Here is an 18,213-nt window from a genome sequence, read left to right as displayed (position 1 = left end):
CACTCTAACACTTGCATTAACACACTCTGATTGCAGTTAGGTTGACGTCATGTATCCCACTCCTTTAATTGCTACATGTCAGGACACCAAAGCATGTGAAGCAACAGAGCATAACTCCCCACCTTTCTTCCTGCTCTAGTTTGCTATCAACACATGTACTGAGGAAGGGGTAGCCAACCAATGCTCTCTTTACTCCCGTGTCCATATCAAGACAAAATATTCATAGCATTAGTTCTTGAGAAAATCAGATGGATTTCTTGTCCATGTAATCAGTACTCGCATTGTTGTAAGTGTTGACCCGTTTGAGGCGTAATTTAGGATTTGCTACAATTAGAACAAAGAGGATGCTCTCATCGCAGTATATATTGAGACTTTGAAATCACAAAAGGTAGGTATTGAAGTTTTGAAATTATAACTCAAGCTAGAGAAAAATCCCACCACTTCACATTAACTTTGATTATAAATAAGTAGCTTGCCATTGAGTTTACCTTAAAACATGGATTTGACATACCTTGATAAAGATTCTTGACTTATAGTAATGGTTGCTTATTCTAATTACTATCTGCATTCAACGAAATACTGCAGTTAGACATTTACTCTTTGTTTCATGAATTCATTCCCCATTCGTATTTATCACCAGCCGTCTGTAGCTGCAATTGCATTCCATCAACCATCAACTCTATCATGCTTTTCAGCAGTGAGCTGAGCCACGGGTTGCCAGGCCTGGTCACAAATTTTCACAGATGTATTTTTCTATTTATACAGGAAGATATGCATCATACAGAGAAGCAAGTGAGATCGTCCCGTGTGTTATTACATAATATGATTCATCTTTCACGATCTAAGAGTGTAAAAAGTCATCTTGGAATTTAATTTTCGCCAAATCGTCCAGTGTGGGCAATTAGATTCAACATCCTGATTTCCTGTACCACAGGTATATAAGGTGTAGTGACTTAAAAAGCAACATGCACATCGTTTATTCTCTACTGGATAAACGTAGCTGGCAAGATGCGCCTTCTTAACGTTGCAGTGGTTGTAGTCTTGGGTAAGTCTGCTTTCTAAACTTTGTAAGGAACAACGTTACTAGTATTGCAGAGTTTGTGAAGTGGCTCGGCAAGTACACTGACAACCTTATGATTGGCACCGTTTCTACATTGCTCCAAACGTTTATCAGGGTTGAAAAAGGAATTTCCTCTGTAGGAATGGTATCTTGTGTGATCGCTTATGAATCGCTTGACTTCTTTCCATTATTGACAGTCTTCCTTGGGTCCGCCCTTGCTGGCCATGGTGGTGGTGGCGGCCATGGTGGTGGTGGAGGCCATGGAGGTGGTGGAGGCCATGGAGGTGGTGGAGGCCATGGAGGTGGTGGTGGTGGTCACGGAGGTGGTGGTCACGGAGGCGGAGGCCATGGAGGTGGCGGCCATGGAGGAGGTCATGGAGGTGGTGGCCATGGAGGTGGAGGCCATGGAGGTGGTGGTGGTCATGGAGGCGGACACCACGGGTAAAACATCCCAGGATCATCATATTGCCATCAGATGCTGGACATTTGATATCATATTGGTCCATTCCACTCACTATGATGTATCCACCCAGTCTGTATATTCCTCATTGAATACCAATAAAGCATTGAGTTATATTTTAGTTTGATCTTTCTTTGTCTTTTCCCTCCGTTACAATCAGATTCAAGACTGACTGAAAAGAATGTAAGGAAACTATCTGATAACATTGTCCTGCATACTATAATCACATAGGATTCATTGCCCACAAAGGCCAAGAGAATCCAAGAGATACAAGTACTCTTATAAAGACATTGAAGCAAGCAAGTAGACCATTTCTGTCCCCAAATATAGAAAGTCCTATTTGATCTCAGACTATCATAACTGATTCAAAAGGCCCAAACAGTTGACAGTTCAAGACGTGTGCATGTTCCCATACAACAATTACGTGTGTCTCAATGCACCCATGCAATGACATTTAGGCTAAGGATTTATACACATCTCCAGTAATGCACTGATTCGTTCTCAAGACAGCCAAGTTTCTTCCCAACTGCAGTTGTTTGTTTGTTTCAAGAGTCTGGCGAAAAGTATATGATCATGGAAGCCGATTTCCTCTCACATGGTCTCAGACAGTTGTTAAGTACTCCAACCTTTCACCATGGCCCGGCAGATACATGGGAGAATATAGTCCCTTACTTGAATGGAGTTTGGAGTCAGTAACATATAGTTCTGAGTAAAGTTTGACAGCTTTCCTACAAGATTCGACATTGTACTTTGATAATAACATATTTTATGACCAAATGTCTATTGATATTTATTGCAGTTTCTGATTATTGTAGTCCCAGAGGAAAGCAGAAGGGTTCTTTACACAAATATACACAGATGCACACCAACACACGCAAGCAAGCAGACATACAGATTACACAACACTATATGTTTTCCCATAGACTTCTATAGTAACCTTATAGCTTTTAGATAAACATCCAGGCTATCAACAACTATTCCCTGTACACATGGATACAGCCTATCCTTTAAACTACAAGAAAATACAATTTCTGGCCAACTTGGCCGGCTAACTTTCGGAGCACAGGAAGCTAAACACATCAAGCTCAGTTCCACACCAAATGTCACCTACTTGAACATATCTGTACACACATAAGTATAGGTCATGGTGATAAAAATGACAGCTCTAAATAGGTAAAATCGTGGTCAGGTTTTAATTACTGAATGGATGTGCTTTTTAAAAACCTTAAACATCTTACACGTTTTCCTCCAGTCAAAGCTGTCACACGTCTTTGTCTCTTCACTTGTTTACAAACGGTACTCTCTCAAGGAGTATGTGATTCTGATTCAGTGTGGAACCTGTATGGAAACACAGGCATATGCCAACGTACAGACTCACGCATGCACTCTAACACTTGCATTAACACACTCTGATTGCAGTTAGGTTGACGTCATGTATCCCACTCCTTTAATTGTTACATGTCAGGACACCAAAGCATGTGAAGCAACAGAGCATAACTCCCCACCTCTCTTCCTGCTCTAGTTTGCTATCAACACATGTACTGAGGAAGGGGTAGCCAACCAATGCTCTCTTTACTCCCGTGTCCATATCAAGACAAAATATTCATAGCTCTAGTTCTTGAGAAAATCAGATGGATTTCTTGTCCATGTAATCAGTACCCGCATTGTTGTAAGTGTTGACCCGTTTGAGGCGTAATTTAGGATTTGCTACAATTAGAACAAAGAGGATGCTCTCATCGCAGTATATATTGAGACTTTGATATCACAAAAGGTAGGTATTGAAGTTTTGAAATTATAACTCAAGCTAGAGAAAAATCCCACCACTTCACATTAACTTTGATTATAAATAAGTAGCTTGCCATTGAGTTTACCTTAAAACATGGATTTGACATACCTTGATAAAGATTCTTGACTCATAGTAATGGTTGCTTATTCTAATTACTATCTGCATTCAACGAAATACTGCAGTTAGACATTTACTCTTTGTTTCATGAATTCTCTCCCCATTCGTATTTATCACCAGCCGTCTGTAGCTGCAATTGCATTCCATCAACCATCAACTCTATCATGCTTTTCAGCAGTGAGCTGAGCCACGGGTTGCCAGGCCTGGTCACAAATTTTCACAGATGTATTTTTCTATTTATACAGGAAGATATGCATCATATAGAGAAGCAAGTGAGATCGTCCCGTGTGTTATTACATAATAGGATTCATCTTTCACGATCTAAGAGTGTAAAAAGTCATCTTGGAATTTAATTTTCGCCAAATCGTCCAGTGTGGGCAATTAGATTCAACATCCTGATTTCCTGTACCACAGGTATATAAGGTGTAGTGACTTACAAAAGCAACATTCACATCGTTTATTCTCTACTGGATAAACGTAGCTGGCAAGATGCGCCTTCTTAACGTTGCAGTGGTTGTAGTCTTGGGTAAGTCTGCTTTCTAAACTTTGTAAGGAACAACGTTACTAGTATTGCAGAGTTTGTGAAGTGGCTCGGCAAGTACACTGACAACCTTATGATTGGCACAGTTTCTACATTGCTCCAAACGTTTATCAGGGTTGGAAAAGGAATTTCCTCTGTAGGAATGGTATCTTGTGTGATCGCTTATGAATCGCTTGACTTCTTTCCATTATTGACAGTCTTCCTTGGGTCCGCCCTTGCTGGCCATGGTGGTGGTGGCGGCCATGGTGGTGGTGGAGGCCATGGTGGTGGTGGAGGCCATGGAGGTGGTGGAGGCCATGGAGGTGGTGGTGGTGGTCACGGAGGTGGTGGTCACGGAGGCGGAGGCCATGGAGGTGGCGGCCATGGAGGAGGTCATGGAGGTGGTGGCCATGGAGGTGGAGGCCATGGAGGTGGTGGTGGTCATGGAGGCGGACACCACGGGTAAAACATCCCAGGATCATCATATTGCCATCAGATGCTGGACATTTGATATCATATTGGTCCATTCCACTCACTATGATGTATCCACCCAGTCTGTATATTCCTCACTGAATACCAATAAAGCATTGAGTTATATTTTAATTTGATCTTTCTTTGTCTTTTCTTTCCGTTACAATCAGATTCAAGACTGACTGAAAAGAATGTAAGGAAGCTATCTGATAACATTGTCCTGCATACTATAATCACATAGGATTCATTGCCCACAAAGGCCAAGAGAATCCAAGAGATACAAGTACTCTTATAAAGACATTGAAGCAAGCAAGTAGACTATTTCTGTCCCCAAATATAGAAAGTCCTATTTGATCTCAGACTATCATAACTGATTCAAAAGGCCCAAACAGTTGACAGTTCAAGACGTGTGCATGTTCCCATACAACAATTACGTGTGTCTCAATGCACCCATGCAATGACATTTAGGCTAAGGATTTATACACATCTCCAGTAATGCACTGATTCGTTCTCAAGACAGCCAAGTTTCTTCCCAACTGCAGTTGTTTGTTTGTTTCAAGAGTCTGGCGAAAAGTATATGATCATGGAAGCCGATTTCCTCTCACATGGTCTCAGACAGTTGTTAAGTACTCCAACCTTTCACCATGGCCCGGCAGATACATGGGAGAATATAGTCCCTTACTTGAATGGAGTTTGGAGTCAGTAACATATAGTTCTGAGTAAAGTTTGACAGCTTTCCTACAACATTCGACATTGTACTTTGAAAATAACATATTTTATGACCAAATGTCTATTGATATTTATTGCAGTTTCTGATTATTGTAGTCCCAGAGGAAAGCAGAAGGGTTCTTTACACAAATATACACAGATGCACACCAACACACGCAAGCAAGCAGACATACAGATTACACAACACTATATGTTTTCCCATAGACTTCTATAGTAACCTTATTGCTTTTAGATAAACACCCAGGCTATCAACAACTATTCCCTGTACACATGGATACAGCCTATCCTTTAAACTACAAGAAAATACAATTTCTGGCCAACTTGGTCGGCTAACTTTCGGAGCACAGGAAGCTAAACACATCAAGCTCAGTTCCACACCAAATGTCACCTACTTGAACATATCTGTACACACATAAGTATAGGTCATGGTGATAAAAATGACAGCTCTAAATAGGTAAAATCGTGGTCAGGTTTTAATTACTGAATGGATGTGCTTTTTAAAAACCTTAAACATCTTACACGTTTTCCTCCAGTCAAAGCTGTCACACGTCTTTGTCTCTTCACTTGTTTACAAACGGTACTCTCTCAAGGAGTATGTGATTCTGATTCAGTGTGGAACCTGTATGGAAACACAGGCATATGCCAACGTACAGACTCACGCATGCACTCTAACACTTGCATTAACACACTCTGATTGCAGTTAGGTTGACATCATGTATCCCACTCCTTTAATTGTTACATGTCAGGACACCAAAGCATGTGAAGCAACAGAGCATAACTCCCCACCTCTCTTCCTGCTCTAGTTTGCTATCAACACATTTACTGAGGAAGGGGTAGCCAACCAATGCTCTCTTTACTCCCGTGTCCATATCAAGACAAAATATTCATAGCACTAGTTCTTGAGAAAATCAGATGGATTTCTTGTCCATGTAATCAGTACCCGCATTGTTGTAAGTGTTGACCCGTTTGAGGCGTAATTTAGGATTTGCTACAATTAGAACAAAGAGGATGCTCTCATCGCAGTATATATTGAGACTTTGAAATCACAAAAGGTAGGTATTGAAGTTTTGAAATTATAACTCAAGCTAGAGAAAAATCCCACCACTTCACATTAACTTTGATTATAAATAAGTAGCTTGCCATTGAGTTTACCTTAAAACATGGATTTGACATACCTTGATAATGATTCTTGACTCATAGTAATGGTTGCTTATTCTAATTACTATCTGCATTCAACGAAATACTGCAGTTAGACATTTACTCTTTGTTTCATGAATTCTCTCCCCATTCGTATTTATCACCAGCCGTCTGTAGCTGCAATTGCATTCCATCAACCATCAACTCTATCATGCTTTTCAGCAGTGAGCTGAGCCACGGGTTGCCAGGCCTGGTCACAAATTTTCACAGATGTATTTTTCTATTTATACAGGAAGATATGCATCATATAGAGAAGCAAGTGAGATCGTCCCGTGTGTTATTACATAATAGGATTCATCTTTCACGATCTAAGAGTGTAAAAAGTCATCTTGGAATTTAATTTTCGCCAAATCGTCCAGTGTGGGCAATTAGATTCAACATCCTGATTTCCTGTACCACAGGTATATAAGGTGTAGTGACTTACAAAAGCAACATTCACATCGTTTATTCTCTACTGGGTAAACGTAGCTGGCAAGATGCGCCTTCTTAACGTTGCAGTGGTTGTAGTCTTGGGTAAGTCTGCTTTCTAAACTTTGTAAGGAACAACGTTACTAGTATTGCAGAGTTTGTGAAGTGGCTCGGCAAGTACACTGACAACCTTATGATTGGCACAGTTTCTACATTGCTCCAAACGTTTATCAGGGTTGGAAAAGGAATTTCCTCTGTAGGAATGGTATCTTGTGTGATCGCTTATGAATCGCTTGACTTCTTTCCATTATTGACAGTCTTCCTTGGGTCCGCCCTTGCTGGCCATGGTGGTGGTGGCGGCCATGGTGGTGGTGGAGGCCATGGTGGTGGTGGAGGCCATGGAGGTGGTGGAGGCCATGGAGGTGGTGGTGGTGGTCACGGAGGTGGTGGTCACGGAGGCGGAGGCCATGGAGGTGGCGGCCATGGAGGAGGTCATGGAGGTGGTGGCCATGGAGGTGGAGGCCATGGAGGTGGTGGTGGTCATGGAGGCGGACACCACGGGTAAAACATCCCAGGATCATCATATTGCCATCAGATGCTGGACATTTGACATCATATTGGTCCATTCCACTCACTATGATGTATCCACCCAGTCTGTATATTCCTCATTGAATACCAATAAAGCATTGAGTTATGTTTCAATTTCATCTTTCTTTGTCTTTTCCCTCCGCTACAATCAGATTCAAGACTGAAAAGAATGTAAGGAAACTATCTGATAACATTGTCCTGCATACTATAATCACATAGGATTCATTGCCCACAAAGGCCAAGAGAATCCAAGAGATACTCTTATAAAGACGTTGAAGCAAGCAAGTAGACTATTTCTGTCCCCAAATATAGAAAGTCCCATTTGATCTCAGACTATCATAACTGATTCAAAAGGCCCAAACAGTTGATAGTTCAAGACGTGTGCATGTTCCCATACAACAATTACGTGTGTCTCAATGCACCCATGCAATGACATTTAGGCTAAGGATTTATACACATCTCCAGTAATGCACTGATTCGTTCTCAAGACAGCCAAGTTTCTTCCCAACTGCAGTTGTTTGTTTGTTTCAAGAGTCTGGCGAAAAGTATATGATCATGGAAGCCGATGTCCTCTCACATGGTCTCAGACAGTTAAGTACTCCAACCTTTCACCATGGCCCGGCAGATACATGGGAGAATATAGTCCCTTACTTGAATGGAGTTTGGAGTCAGTAACATATAGTTCTGAGTAAAGTTTGACAGCTTTCCTACAAGACTCGACATTGTACTTTGATAATAACATATTTTATGACCAAATGTCTATTGATATTTATTGCAGCTTCTGATTATTGTAGTCCCAGAGGAAAGCAGAAGGGTTCTTTACACAAATATACACAGATGCACACCAACACCCGCAAGCAAGCAGACATACAGATTACACAACACTAAATATTTTCCCATAAACCTGTATAGTAACTAGTTCAGAGAGGATTATCTAGAGACTGCCTATATATGGCTGGGATATTGCCGAGTGTGTCGTGAAACTAAACTCACACAATTAGGGGTACCTGTCCCAATGTATTGTTTGTTGATGGTTTCAGCCTGAAAAATTGCTCCAAGTATGCATCATCGATAATATTAAAACAGCTGGTAGTATAGAGAAAGGTTAAGGTTCGAATGTCGGCTCTCGAATAGTGACGTCATTTATTTTGTTCTTTGACGTTTCCATATTTGTGAAAGTGTCTCAGTGGTTTTTTGTTAGAGGTAAATGCTTCATAACCAGTGCTGGTTTTTACGTTTAGTTTCTTAAAATTCTGACAATAAGTGTAAAACCTTTTTTGTAATGCATAAGTACGAGTATTTGCAGGAGCTCTCGCAAGCCATCCTTTGTTGTTCAGTTAGGAAAAGACGTCGGGATTGATAATACCCTGAAGCGTTACCTTCATAGAAACACATAGCATTAAAGTGAATTTGTTATTGTAGTCACAAAGGTTTCCACTATGTTACTTTAGTCAAAGAGTAAATCCAAAATGAAAGGCCATATGGGTATATAGTACTGTGCTCACTTTTAACTAGGATATGAAAATCAACGTGATCGTGAAATTAAAATCATTCCGGCGTAAATATATGTAAATAATTAATGGCCAAATTAATGGACAAATCTCAATATCTTGGACATGTTCGTTGACTTAGAGTAATACCTATGGTCTGTCTTGAAGTTTATAGTATCAGCAGGGTGGAAGTGGAGAGTAAAGACCATAAAATCACGTGTCACCGTGTAAACGTTGGCTTCAATCTCTATATGTTAGATTTTCTTATTTTTAAAGTCTTTTCTTTGTTTTTCAAACTGCATAATCTTTCACTATAGGCCTGCATTACATGGGTTGAATACCTTTGTTTGTGGGCATTTCGTATGCGACGGTATACGACCGTCGGAGCGCGTATTTATGTTACGCAGTTATTTCTACATTAGTTTTCTTGCTTCTGATCATTCTTCATGATATTTTGGTATCACAACCATTTATCCCGGGTAAACCTGGGCTAGAGTTATCTCCCCTTATCAATTTAATTTGGCTGCGCTGTTTCAATTGCAGAAAATGTTGATACACTCCGGTAACATAATTTTTTTTAATATCAATCTAGTGTGAATTTACTATACAAAATTATTTTATAAAATAATCTTTTAAGTATTAAAATCTTTTTTGTTTTATTGATAAATTAATATGCTTTTGAATTCCAGTCTTTTCCAAAGATAATTAGCGTGTCAAATCATAATGCCTAGAAAATTGTTTTCCTGCTTTATTTCATATCAATACTGAAATATTGTTCAAAAACACACACTGAATAATAGAAGTAAAAATTTAACTTTAGAGAGAACTTCTATTGACACATTACTTTTTCACATGGTGCCAAACAAATGCCGTGGTGATTCCTTTTTTATTACTTCATTAGTTTGGGGATAGATTATTCCACAAAATGATGCCAAATTTAGCAATTTCTTGACATTTGGGTATTTTGTATCCAACTTCCTCAACGCGCATATTTTCTAACTGTTTCTTTATTTCAGTACTGATGTGGACCAACGGCACCTGGTACAACATTGATTGGTTCATCACACATAAGTATTACATACTTTACAAGAGCATGTTTCACTTACGGGGTATGCGGGGCATGGTGAATATATCAGGTTATGTTTTTATCAACAAATGTTTGGTTAAGTGGCATGAGGAGATTAAATTCTATCATGTAAGAATAATCGTGGTGTTCCTTGGCCATATATCACTGACATAGATTATCAAAAACTGTACATATCAGTAAAAAGTGATATTCTGCTGATGAAAGGCAAGTAGTCTCCTTGATGGCTCTATTGGATCTGAGTGCGGCGTTTGATACGCTGGACCACTCAAGTCTATAAAAGCGGATGGAAATAACATATGGCATTCGAGGTACCGTATTAGCATGGTTTAATCATGTGTCAGTAGACGTACACAGAGAGTTGTACTTGATTTCATGCAGTCCGATACCAGTTCCCTCGAGTATGGAGTTCCACAGGGCTCTATCCTAGGGCCAGTATTATTTACTTTATATGTACAATCACTCTCAGTGGTCATCTCATGACTGTGAACTTGAAGAAGACACCGAAATGTCCAAATAGTGGTCATCCACAGGACTTCGATGTGGTCAAACACATCATGACGACAAATTTGGAATGGGTGCTCAGTAATAAACTGAAACTGAACACTGAAAAAACAGAACTTATGCCAGTTGGCGCACCTAGCCGTCTAAAACTCATTATAGATGAGTCAGCTCTTGTAGGAGTGATATTCCCTTCCAACCTTGTGTGAAGTACCTGGGGGTGCACCTAGATCAGTCACTAACTCTTCATAACCACATCAATAGTGTATCACATGTTTGCTTCCATGAGATGCGCCGGCTTGCTTTTATTAGACCATACCTGTCTGACGACACAGCAGCCAGTCCTGTAAGTTACTTTATCACTTCAAGGCTGGACTACTGCAGTTCAGTTTTCTTTGATCTCCCTCTTGACGACATTGTTTGACTCAAGCGAGTACAGGTGATAAAGAGACGGAAGTATAATCATGTAACTCTCATGCAGCATCTGCATTGGCTGCCTATAATGCTTCGATGCAAATACAAGATTGCAACACTTGTTTCGCCATTTTGATGGTTCACTACTGCCATACCTGTCCAGAGACCTTTGTACTGATAAGGCACCACGAACTCTCCGTTCTTCCAGTGAGAAACTGTTAAAAGTCCCAAAATACAACTTAAAGTCAGCAGGACAACGCTCTTTCAAAGTGCGCACTCAATCTGGAAGCTCTTCCAAATGAACTCCGCAATTCCCCTTCTCTAAGTTCATTCCAAACTGGTTTAAAAACATTCTTATTTAAACAAGCTTTCTCTTAATGTGTACTTTTCCATCCAATTTTTGTGAGAGAAATGTGCAAAGAGTCATTACGCAGATTAGCGCTATATAAATGCTGTCCATTATTATTAATATAACCGCAGCTAAAGACTCTACGATTTATTCCTTTGTACACTAAGATAACTGCTTTCGTCAATGGCTAAATACATGTAAATGTGTTACAGAGATGTACAAGAGGTATGGGGTAGTTCACATTACTATAACATGTCAAGACCGCAAGGCATGATAAGTGAGTGAGTGAGTGAGTTAATATTTTACGTCACATCGGCAATATCTCAGCCATATCGTGACGAGAACATATAAATGAAATATATGCATTATGTGGTAAAATCTGTCAACGAAGGACAGTAAAAGTACTAGAATATCACAATTTCAATTAAAACTAGCATGGAAAGTTAAAACTAATATCACTATTTAGCCAATACAATGTAAAAACAGACCATAGATCGCCACCAACAGAAGGTAGATCACCACACTAGGGACCATGGGGACTTACAGTACCTTTGCTACCTACATGGACCCTAGTTGGATTTACACCATCCCTTCAGCTGCTGGCGATTGTACGAAAAAATAGCCAAAATTAAAAGAACATCAATACTACGATTAAAAACCTGGTAGACTTAAATTTACTGTGAATGTTTTTGGACTTACGTACCCTCTCAGGAGGACAATAATTTTACAACACTTCAACCCCCTTTGAGTGTACAGCCACCAACAATTCAAGTTACTAATTCAAACTACAATCATTAAATACATCTATTTACAGAAACACACTATTCAAATTTCAACCAAAAAGTCAATTTCTTTTAAAAAACCTATAATTAAATGAGAATTAACGCTGGTAAAAAGATCCTTCATTGTTTTAACTGTAAAATACTTATCCCTTGTGATGGAGAATTCAACGCAGTCAAGCAGAATATGTTTGACTGCAACTCTCTCATCACAAGGGATACAAAATGGAGGATCCTCACCTTTTAACAGGTACGCATGAGTATATCTAGTGTGGCCAATACGACATCGTCGTAAAATAACCTCTTCAAATCTGGACTGACAGCCCAAGTGGGTATAACCAATGTAAGGTTATATCTCATGTAATTTATTGATACCCACTTGGGTGTCCCACTTCTTCTGCATCAGATCACGGATATAGGATCTAATGGTGGCTTTGTAATCAATATAAGGAATAAGAAGTGGTGTCACAGATTTGTTGAGTGCTGCTTTAGCAGCAAGGTCAGCCAATGGTTACCAGAGATTCCTACATGGCTTGGTAACCAACAAAAGACGATGTCGTATTGGCCAGTGGCAAGATCATTATACAATTCAATAATTGCTATTAAAAGTGGATGTTTGCAAGAAATATTCTTAATAGCTTGAAGACAAGAAAGAGAATGGGAATAGATAATATACTGTTTATGTTTAGGGTGTCTTTGAATATATCTAAGAGCTGTTAATATGGCGTTAGCTTCTGCTGTAAAACTATTATCGGGTAATCTAGAAGATATTGTTCTGGATCCACAAGCCACTGCGCCACCGTCCTTGGACCCATCTGTAAATAAGGATTTATAATTGCTATATCTATGTTTCAGTTGATTATATTCTTGTTTATACTGTAATTCATTCGTTTCTGACTTTTTAAATGTAGTTAATGTTAGATCCACTTGTGGCCTGACCAACTGCCAAGGAGGAGAAGAAAGAAGACGGGACAGAGCTATGTTTTCCAGCTCAATGCCGGCAGCAGAAAGAAAGGGTTTAATTATATGTCCTAGAGGCGGGACAAGAGAAGACTTTATGTTGCATAAATCCTCATAAAGGGGATTGAACACACAGTTATATGCAGGGTTAGATTCATTAGAGTGTAATTTAGTTATGTATTGTAAGGATAATTTAATACGATGTTGTGTAAGAGGTGGCTCATCGGCCTCAACGTAAAGACTGTCAATAGGTGAAGTACTGAAGGACCCAAGACCAAGCCTTAGACCTTGGTGGTGGACAGAATCAAGAAGTTTCAGGTTGCTTTTACAGGCTCCACCATACACGATGGAGCCATAATCAAGTTTGGAACGAACAAGTGATCTGTATAAGTGTAGGAGAGTAGCTTGATCCCCTCCCCACTTTGAGTTCGAAACGACTTTCAGTAAATCGAGTGCCTTCAGGCATTTAGTTTTTAGGGATTTGATATGTGGCAAAAAAGTTAAATGGGAGTCAAAAATAAGACCCAAGAACTTGGCCTCCTTCACAACTTTGATGAGAGTGCCATTTAGAAATAGTTCCGGATCCTTATGATGCTTATAGTTTCTACAAAAGTGAAGGCAAGTAATTTTAGACTTCGAAAATTTAAAGCCGTTTTCTAGACACCATGTATTTATGTTATTTAAACACAACTGCAATTGCCCTTCAATAGTATGCATATTTTTACCACGACAAGAAATATTAAAATCATCCACAAAAAGTGATCCGTCTATAGAATCGTTTAAAACCTTGGATAAACTGTTGATTATAATACTAAACAATGTGACCGACAAAATACTTCCTTGTGGTACACCCTGATCCTGAAAATAATGGTCAGATAGGGTAGAACCCACTCGGACTTCAAATTGTCTGTCACTGAAAAAAACGTGAAATAAAAAGAGGCAAACGACCCCTCAAACCAAAATCATGTAAATCCTTTAAAATACCATGCTTCCAGGTGGTATCGTGTGCTTTCTCAAGATCAAAGAATATCGATACTGCATGTTGTTTATTTACTACTGCATTTTTAACGAATGATTCTAGACGTACCAGATGATCAATACTACGGTTTTTCCTAAAACCACATTGAATATTTGTTATAAGGTTATTGGTTTCAAGATACCATGTTAACCTATTGTTTACCATTCGTTCCATGATTTTACAAACACAACTCGTTAAAGAGATTATTCTGTAATTAGACGGATCAGTATGATCCCGGCCAGGGTTTGGAATAGGGACAACAATGGCATTACGGAACGAAGGTGGAAACTCTCCTGAAGTCCGTATGTGATCAAATATTTCTAAAAAGATTTCTAAACATGAGTCGGGCAAATGCTTCAGAAGCTGGTAGTGAATATTATCAGCTCCTGTTGCAGTATTATGAGCTTGCTCAAGGGCAGTATGGAGCTCATATAATGAAAATAATTCGTTATAATCTCCACCATTGTCTGAATTAAAATTGATTTTTTTGTTCTACTGTTGTTTCTGATATTGTTGAAACTCAGGGACATAATTTGATGAAGATGAATGCTTGGCTAAGGTTGCACCAAGTTTATTTGCAATGTCAGTTTTATTAGTTAATATAGTCTCACCGTCCTTCAGATGATGAACAGTAGATTTGGAGCCTTTGCCCTTTATTCTTTGGATCATGTTCCACACCTTTGACATAGTTGTACGTGAATTTATTTTGGAAACATAATCTCGCCAAGGCTGACGTTTGTTTTGTTTAAATGCTCGTCTAGCCTTGGCGTTAGTAATTCTGACTTTGTCTAGATTATGGACAGTAGGATGTTTGCGAAAATATTTTTCAGCTTTCTTCCTACACTTTCTAGCCTGTTTACATTCATTAGTAAACCATGGTTTACGAATGTGCGGAATTGGAGAGGACTGTGGAATTGTTTTGTCAGTAATTTCGTTTAGGATGCTCGAAAACGACTGAATAGGATCTTCACTGTTCTTAAAAAGAACACACAGAGTCTGATATAAAGACCAATCAGCCCTGGCAAAGTTCCTTCTTAATACGGGTGGATCATCACCAGGGTTTATAGTTTTGAGAATGGTGGGGAAGTGATCACTGCCAGATAGGTCATCGTGGACCATCCATTCAAATTCATTATATAGGGTGGAATCAGCTAGTGATAGATCCAGGGAAGAATATGTTCCCGTAGCTGGATGTAAATAAGTGGCTGAATCGTCATTTAAAATACATAAATTATTATCGGAAATGAATTCCTCTAACATTTTACCTTTATTATTAGTATGGGCACTTCTCCAAAGCGGATTGTGTCCGTTACGGTTCCCCATAATAATGCATGGTTTTGGAAGCTGATCATATAGATTTTGAAGATCTGATTGGCGAATAGCTGAAGATGGAGGAATATACAAACTGCACAATGTCAAAACAATGTGTAAAGTCAGACGAACTGCAGCCGTTTGAAGATTCGTATTTAGAGTAACAGGGCTATGTGTCACACTCTGATGAACCAAAATAGAAGCAACTCCAGTTGCTCGATCTCCCGGAGGAGAAATAGAATGATAATCGTTGAACTGTCTTAAAGTAAAGGTATCAGTAGTTTTTAAAAACGTCTCTTTGAGACATAGCGCTGATGGCTGAAAGTCCTGTATCAGCAATTGCACTTCGCTGAAATTGTTTTTCAGTCCTCTACAATTCCACTGCAGTATATGTGACAGCTGTGTCATGGTGCCTCAATGGGCGATCTTTCACGTGAATGTGAAGATGAACTATTCCTCCGCCTGTCCTGTTGGGACAGAGTTACCTCCATGACTAGAAGTCCAAATGAATTTTGGAGAGGAACCTCTGAAGGTGAAGAGTCAGTAAGTGAGAGATTTCCATTTAATTTTTTCCCTTTCTTTCGTTTTGATTGATCTGTGGCTTGTTGTGAACTGGCACGTTGTAAGGTAGGCGTTTGTGATGACCCAGGCTGAACATCAGTCTGAGACCCAGACGTCGACAGGATAACTTGTTTGGGTGAAAAGACGGGGTTTTCTGACTTGACCCATGTCAAATCAGTCTGACGCAATACAGACGATGTTACCACAGATCGGGAGACTGCAGCGGAATAGGTTTTAGTCAATGGAGATGTTGTCTGAGTTTGAAACAGTTTCTTTGCCCCCAGGTAAGAAATATTATTTTGACACTTGAGTTTCATGTTATGTGATTCTGTTTGCCACACTGGAAGACGCAGCAAGACTTGGAAGACGCAGCATGAGTGCCATTACAATTGCAGCATTTGAGGTCCTTCTAGCAGTCAGTGCCATCATGGTTGTCACCACAATGATGACAGACAGGAGAGTTACGACATGAGTTTGAACCATGTCCAAACTTTTGATTTTATAACATCGGAGTGGAGTGGGGACATACACCTCCACTCCGATGTTAAAATAGCCTGCTTTGATGGAATCAGGAAGGGACGAACGAGCAAAAGTCATTAAGTATGTATTGGTGTTAATGATAACACCATCTTTCTTTATTGTGAAACGTTTGACAGCAGTTACCGCCTGGTTTCAACTCGGTAGTGATCATCCAGAGACATGTCAGACAGTCAACGAGCTCTGTCACGAACAATGCCTCGACAAGAGTTCAGCGACCTGTGCACAGTCACAGCAACCTCAATATTTGCAAATGTTTTGATTCACAGCAAATTGAGAGACTGCTGTCTCCGTGCACACTCCACAAGAAGCGAACCACTAAGGAGACGGGTGACGTTGCTCACCTCACCACATATCCCAGATATAGCTTTGGAAATGGCAAATGGGTTTAGTTTGATTGGTGAAAAATCAACAGCCTTGATCACCAGAAATAGTGCCCATGAATCATTGTTAAAAGAAGTATTGCCAGATGAAACATCCAAATCCTCAAGATGTCTTTTCTTTTCGCAGCGAGATGAACTAGAGTGTATTAGTGCCATGATGAAAGGAAAACGTTTCAGCACCCGTGCTCCCCACCCACCATGGAGTGTCAACAAGGACGGTGTCAAATAGCATCGGATATCCTAGATGACGACACCAGGGATACAAGGACGTTATACTCCAGTGAGGATGACACAAATAGCAACGTTTGTATACCATATTAACTGCCAGAGAAATTGGACACATGTTGAATCTGGAGATCAACTTCACCAGACTGGCCCATGAGCCACCGCCTTCTGACACAGGACTCTAGGCAATGTAATTATATTACAGAGTAGAACACACCAATGTAAAGTTATCAATAATTTAAACATTGCAAATCAAAAATGTCCAAGACCCAAAAGATAATTTACTGTGCAAATATAATCACCATGCACAGGGCTTGGCGTGACCAGCCGATTGGTCGAACCGGGCCCATTCGACCACCCGTCTAGGTGAAGTCAGGTCCAAAGTGGCGTGTTGAGCTACAGGAACACGGTTCCAGGCCCCTGTTACTCTCAACCACCAGGATCCCTTCCTCCACCGACACAGGGCCGCAACCCACGGCCAACAGGTTGGTGGACCAAATATCCCCCCGGGTCCACAACGGGGGTGTCGGCGAGATCTTGGCGTTACCCAGCACCCACCACGAGGAGGTGGGTCGCCACGGGTGACCATGATAAGTAAAGCAGGCTAAGTTACTAACAACAGATGTTTGGTTAGAAGACATAAGTATATCAAATTGTGTTACAGTAGGATATGTGTAAGATTTCTTTACAGTGTCGTAGATTATCAAAACTGTACAGATCAATATAAATGATATTATTACCCACGTGGTACTTCGTAAAGGTGTTTCATAACACATATGTGTCATAGCATCTTCGAGTCATTTGATTGGCTAATACGTGAACTTTGACATTACTGGTACTAATTTCATGACTCATTCCATTCATGATTTTCATTCAAAGGTTTTCACATCTGACAACATGTAAAACGAAAACACTTCTATGGAATTAGATAAAATTCATTTCATTTAGTGTGGTTACTAGCATTATTTTCAATTCTATGATAACTCAAGTTTCTGTAATAAAAACGAAAATAAAACAATCTATAAAAATATGTAAACAAATACGTCCAGTAGCCCTCTCATGAGTGTAAACAAATATGGCGACGCCCATAAAAAGTTATTGATTTCGTCAAAATTGACGGACAGTTGGTTGGAAGAGTTGTGAGCCATCAAGAGATTGAATACCTTCTGCGTGTATGTTGTCAGGACTGCACAGTAACACACCACATCAAAGGACGAGCGGAGCTCTTGTATCTCTATCACTGCCACTGTGCCTCCCGCACAAAC

The 18,213-nt window shown here is 39.9% G+C and overlaps 1 protein-coding gene across 1 annotated transcript in view; it reads left to right on the top strand.

Annotated features, from left to right (window-relative positions):
- LOC137257514 (uncharacterized) overlaps positions 1 to 8,224 on the top strand; it is a 41,764-nt gene extending 33,540 nt beyond the window's left edge. Inside the window, exons 20-23 of the mRNA XM_067794841.1 lie at positions 1,258 to 1,581; positions 4,162 to 4,485; positions 7,066 to 7,309; positions 8,115 to 8,224. Of these exons, the coding sequence (XP_067650942.1) occupies positions 1,258 to 1,581; positions 4,162 to 4,485; positions 7,066 to 7,309; positions 8,115 to 8,224 (1,002 nt within the window). The remainder of the gene's footprint in view (positions 1 to 1,257; positions 1,582 to 4,161; positions 4,486 to 7,065; positions 7,310 to 8,114) is intronic.
- Positions 8,225 to 18,213: the final 9,989 nt, after the last annotated feature.

Source organism: Haliotis asinina, chromosome 12 (assembly GCF_037392515.1).
Source record: "Haliotis asinina isolate JCU_RB_2024 chromosome 12, JCU_Hal_asi_v2, whole genome shotgun sequence".
Lineage (NCBI taxonomy): Eukaryota > Metazoa > Mollusca > Gastropoda > Lepetellida > Haliotidae > Haliotis > Haliotis asinina.
Note: the sequence above shows the minus strand (reverse complement) of the source record. Positions and strands in the feature narration are given on the sequence as shown.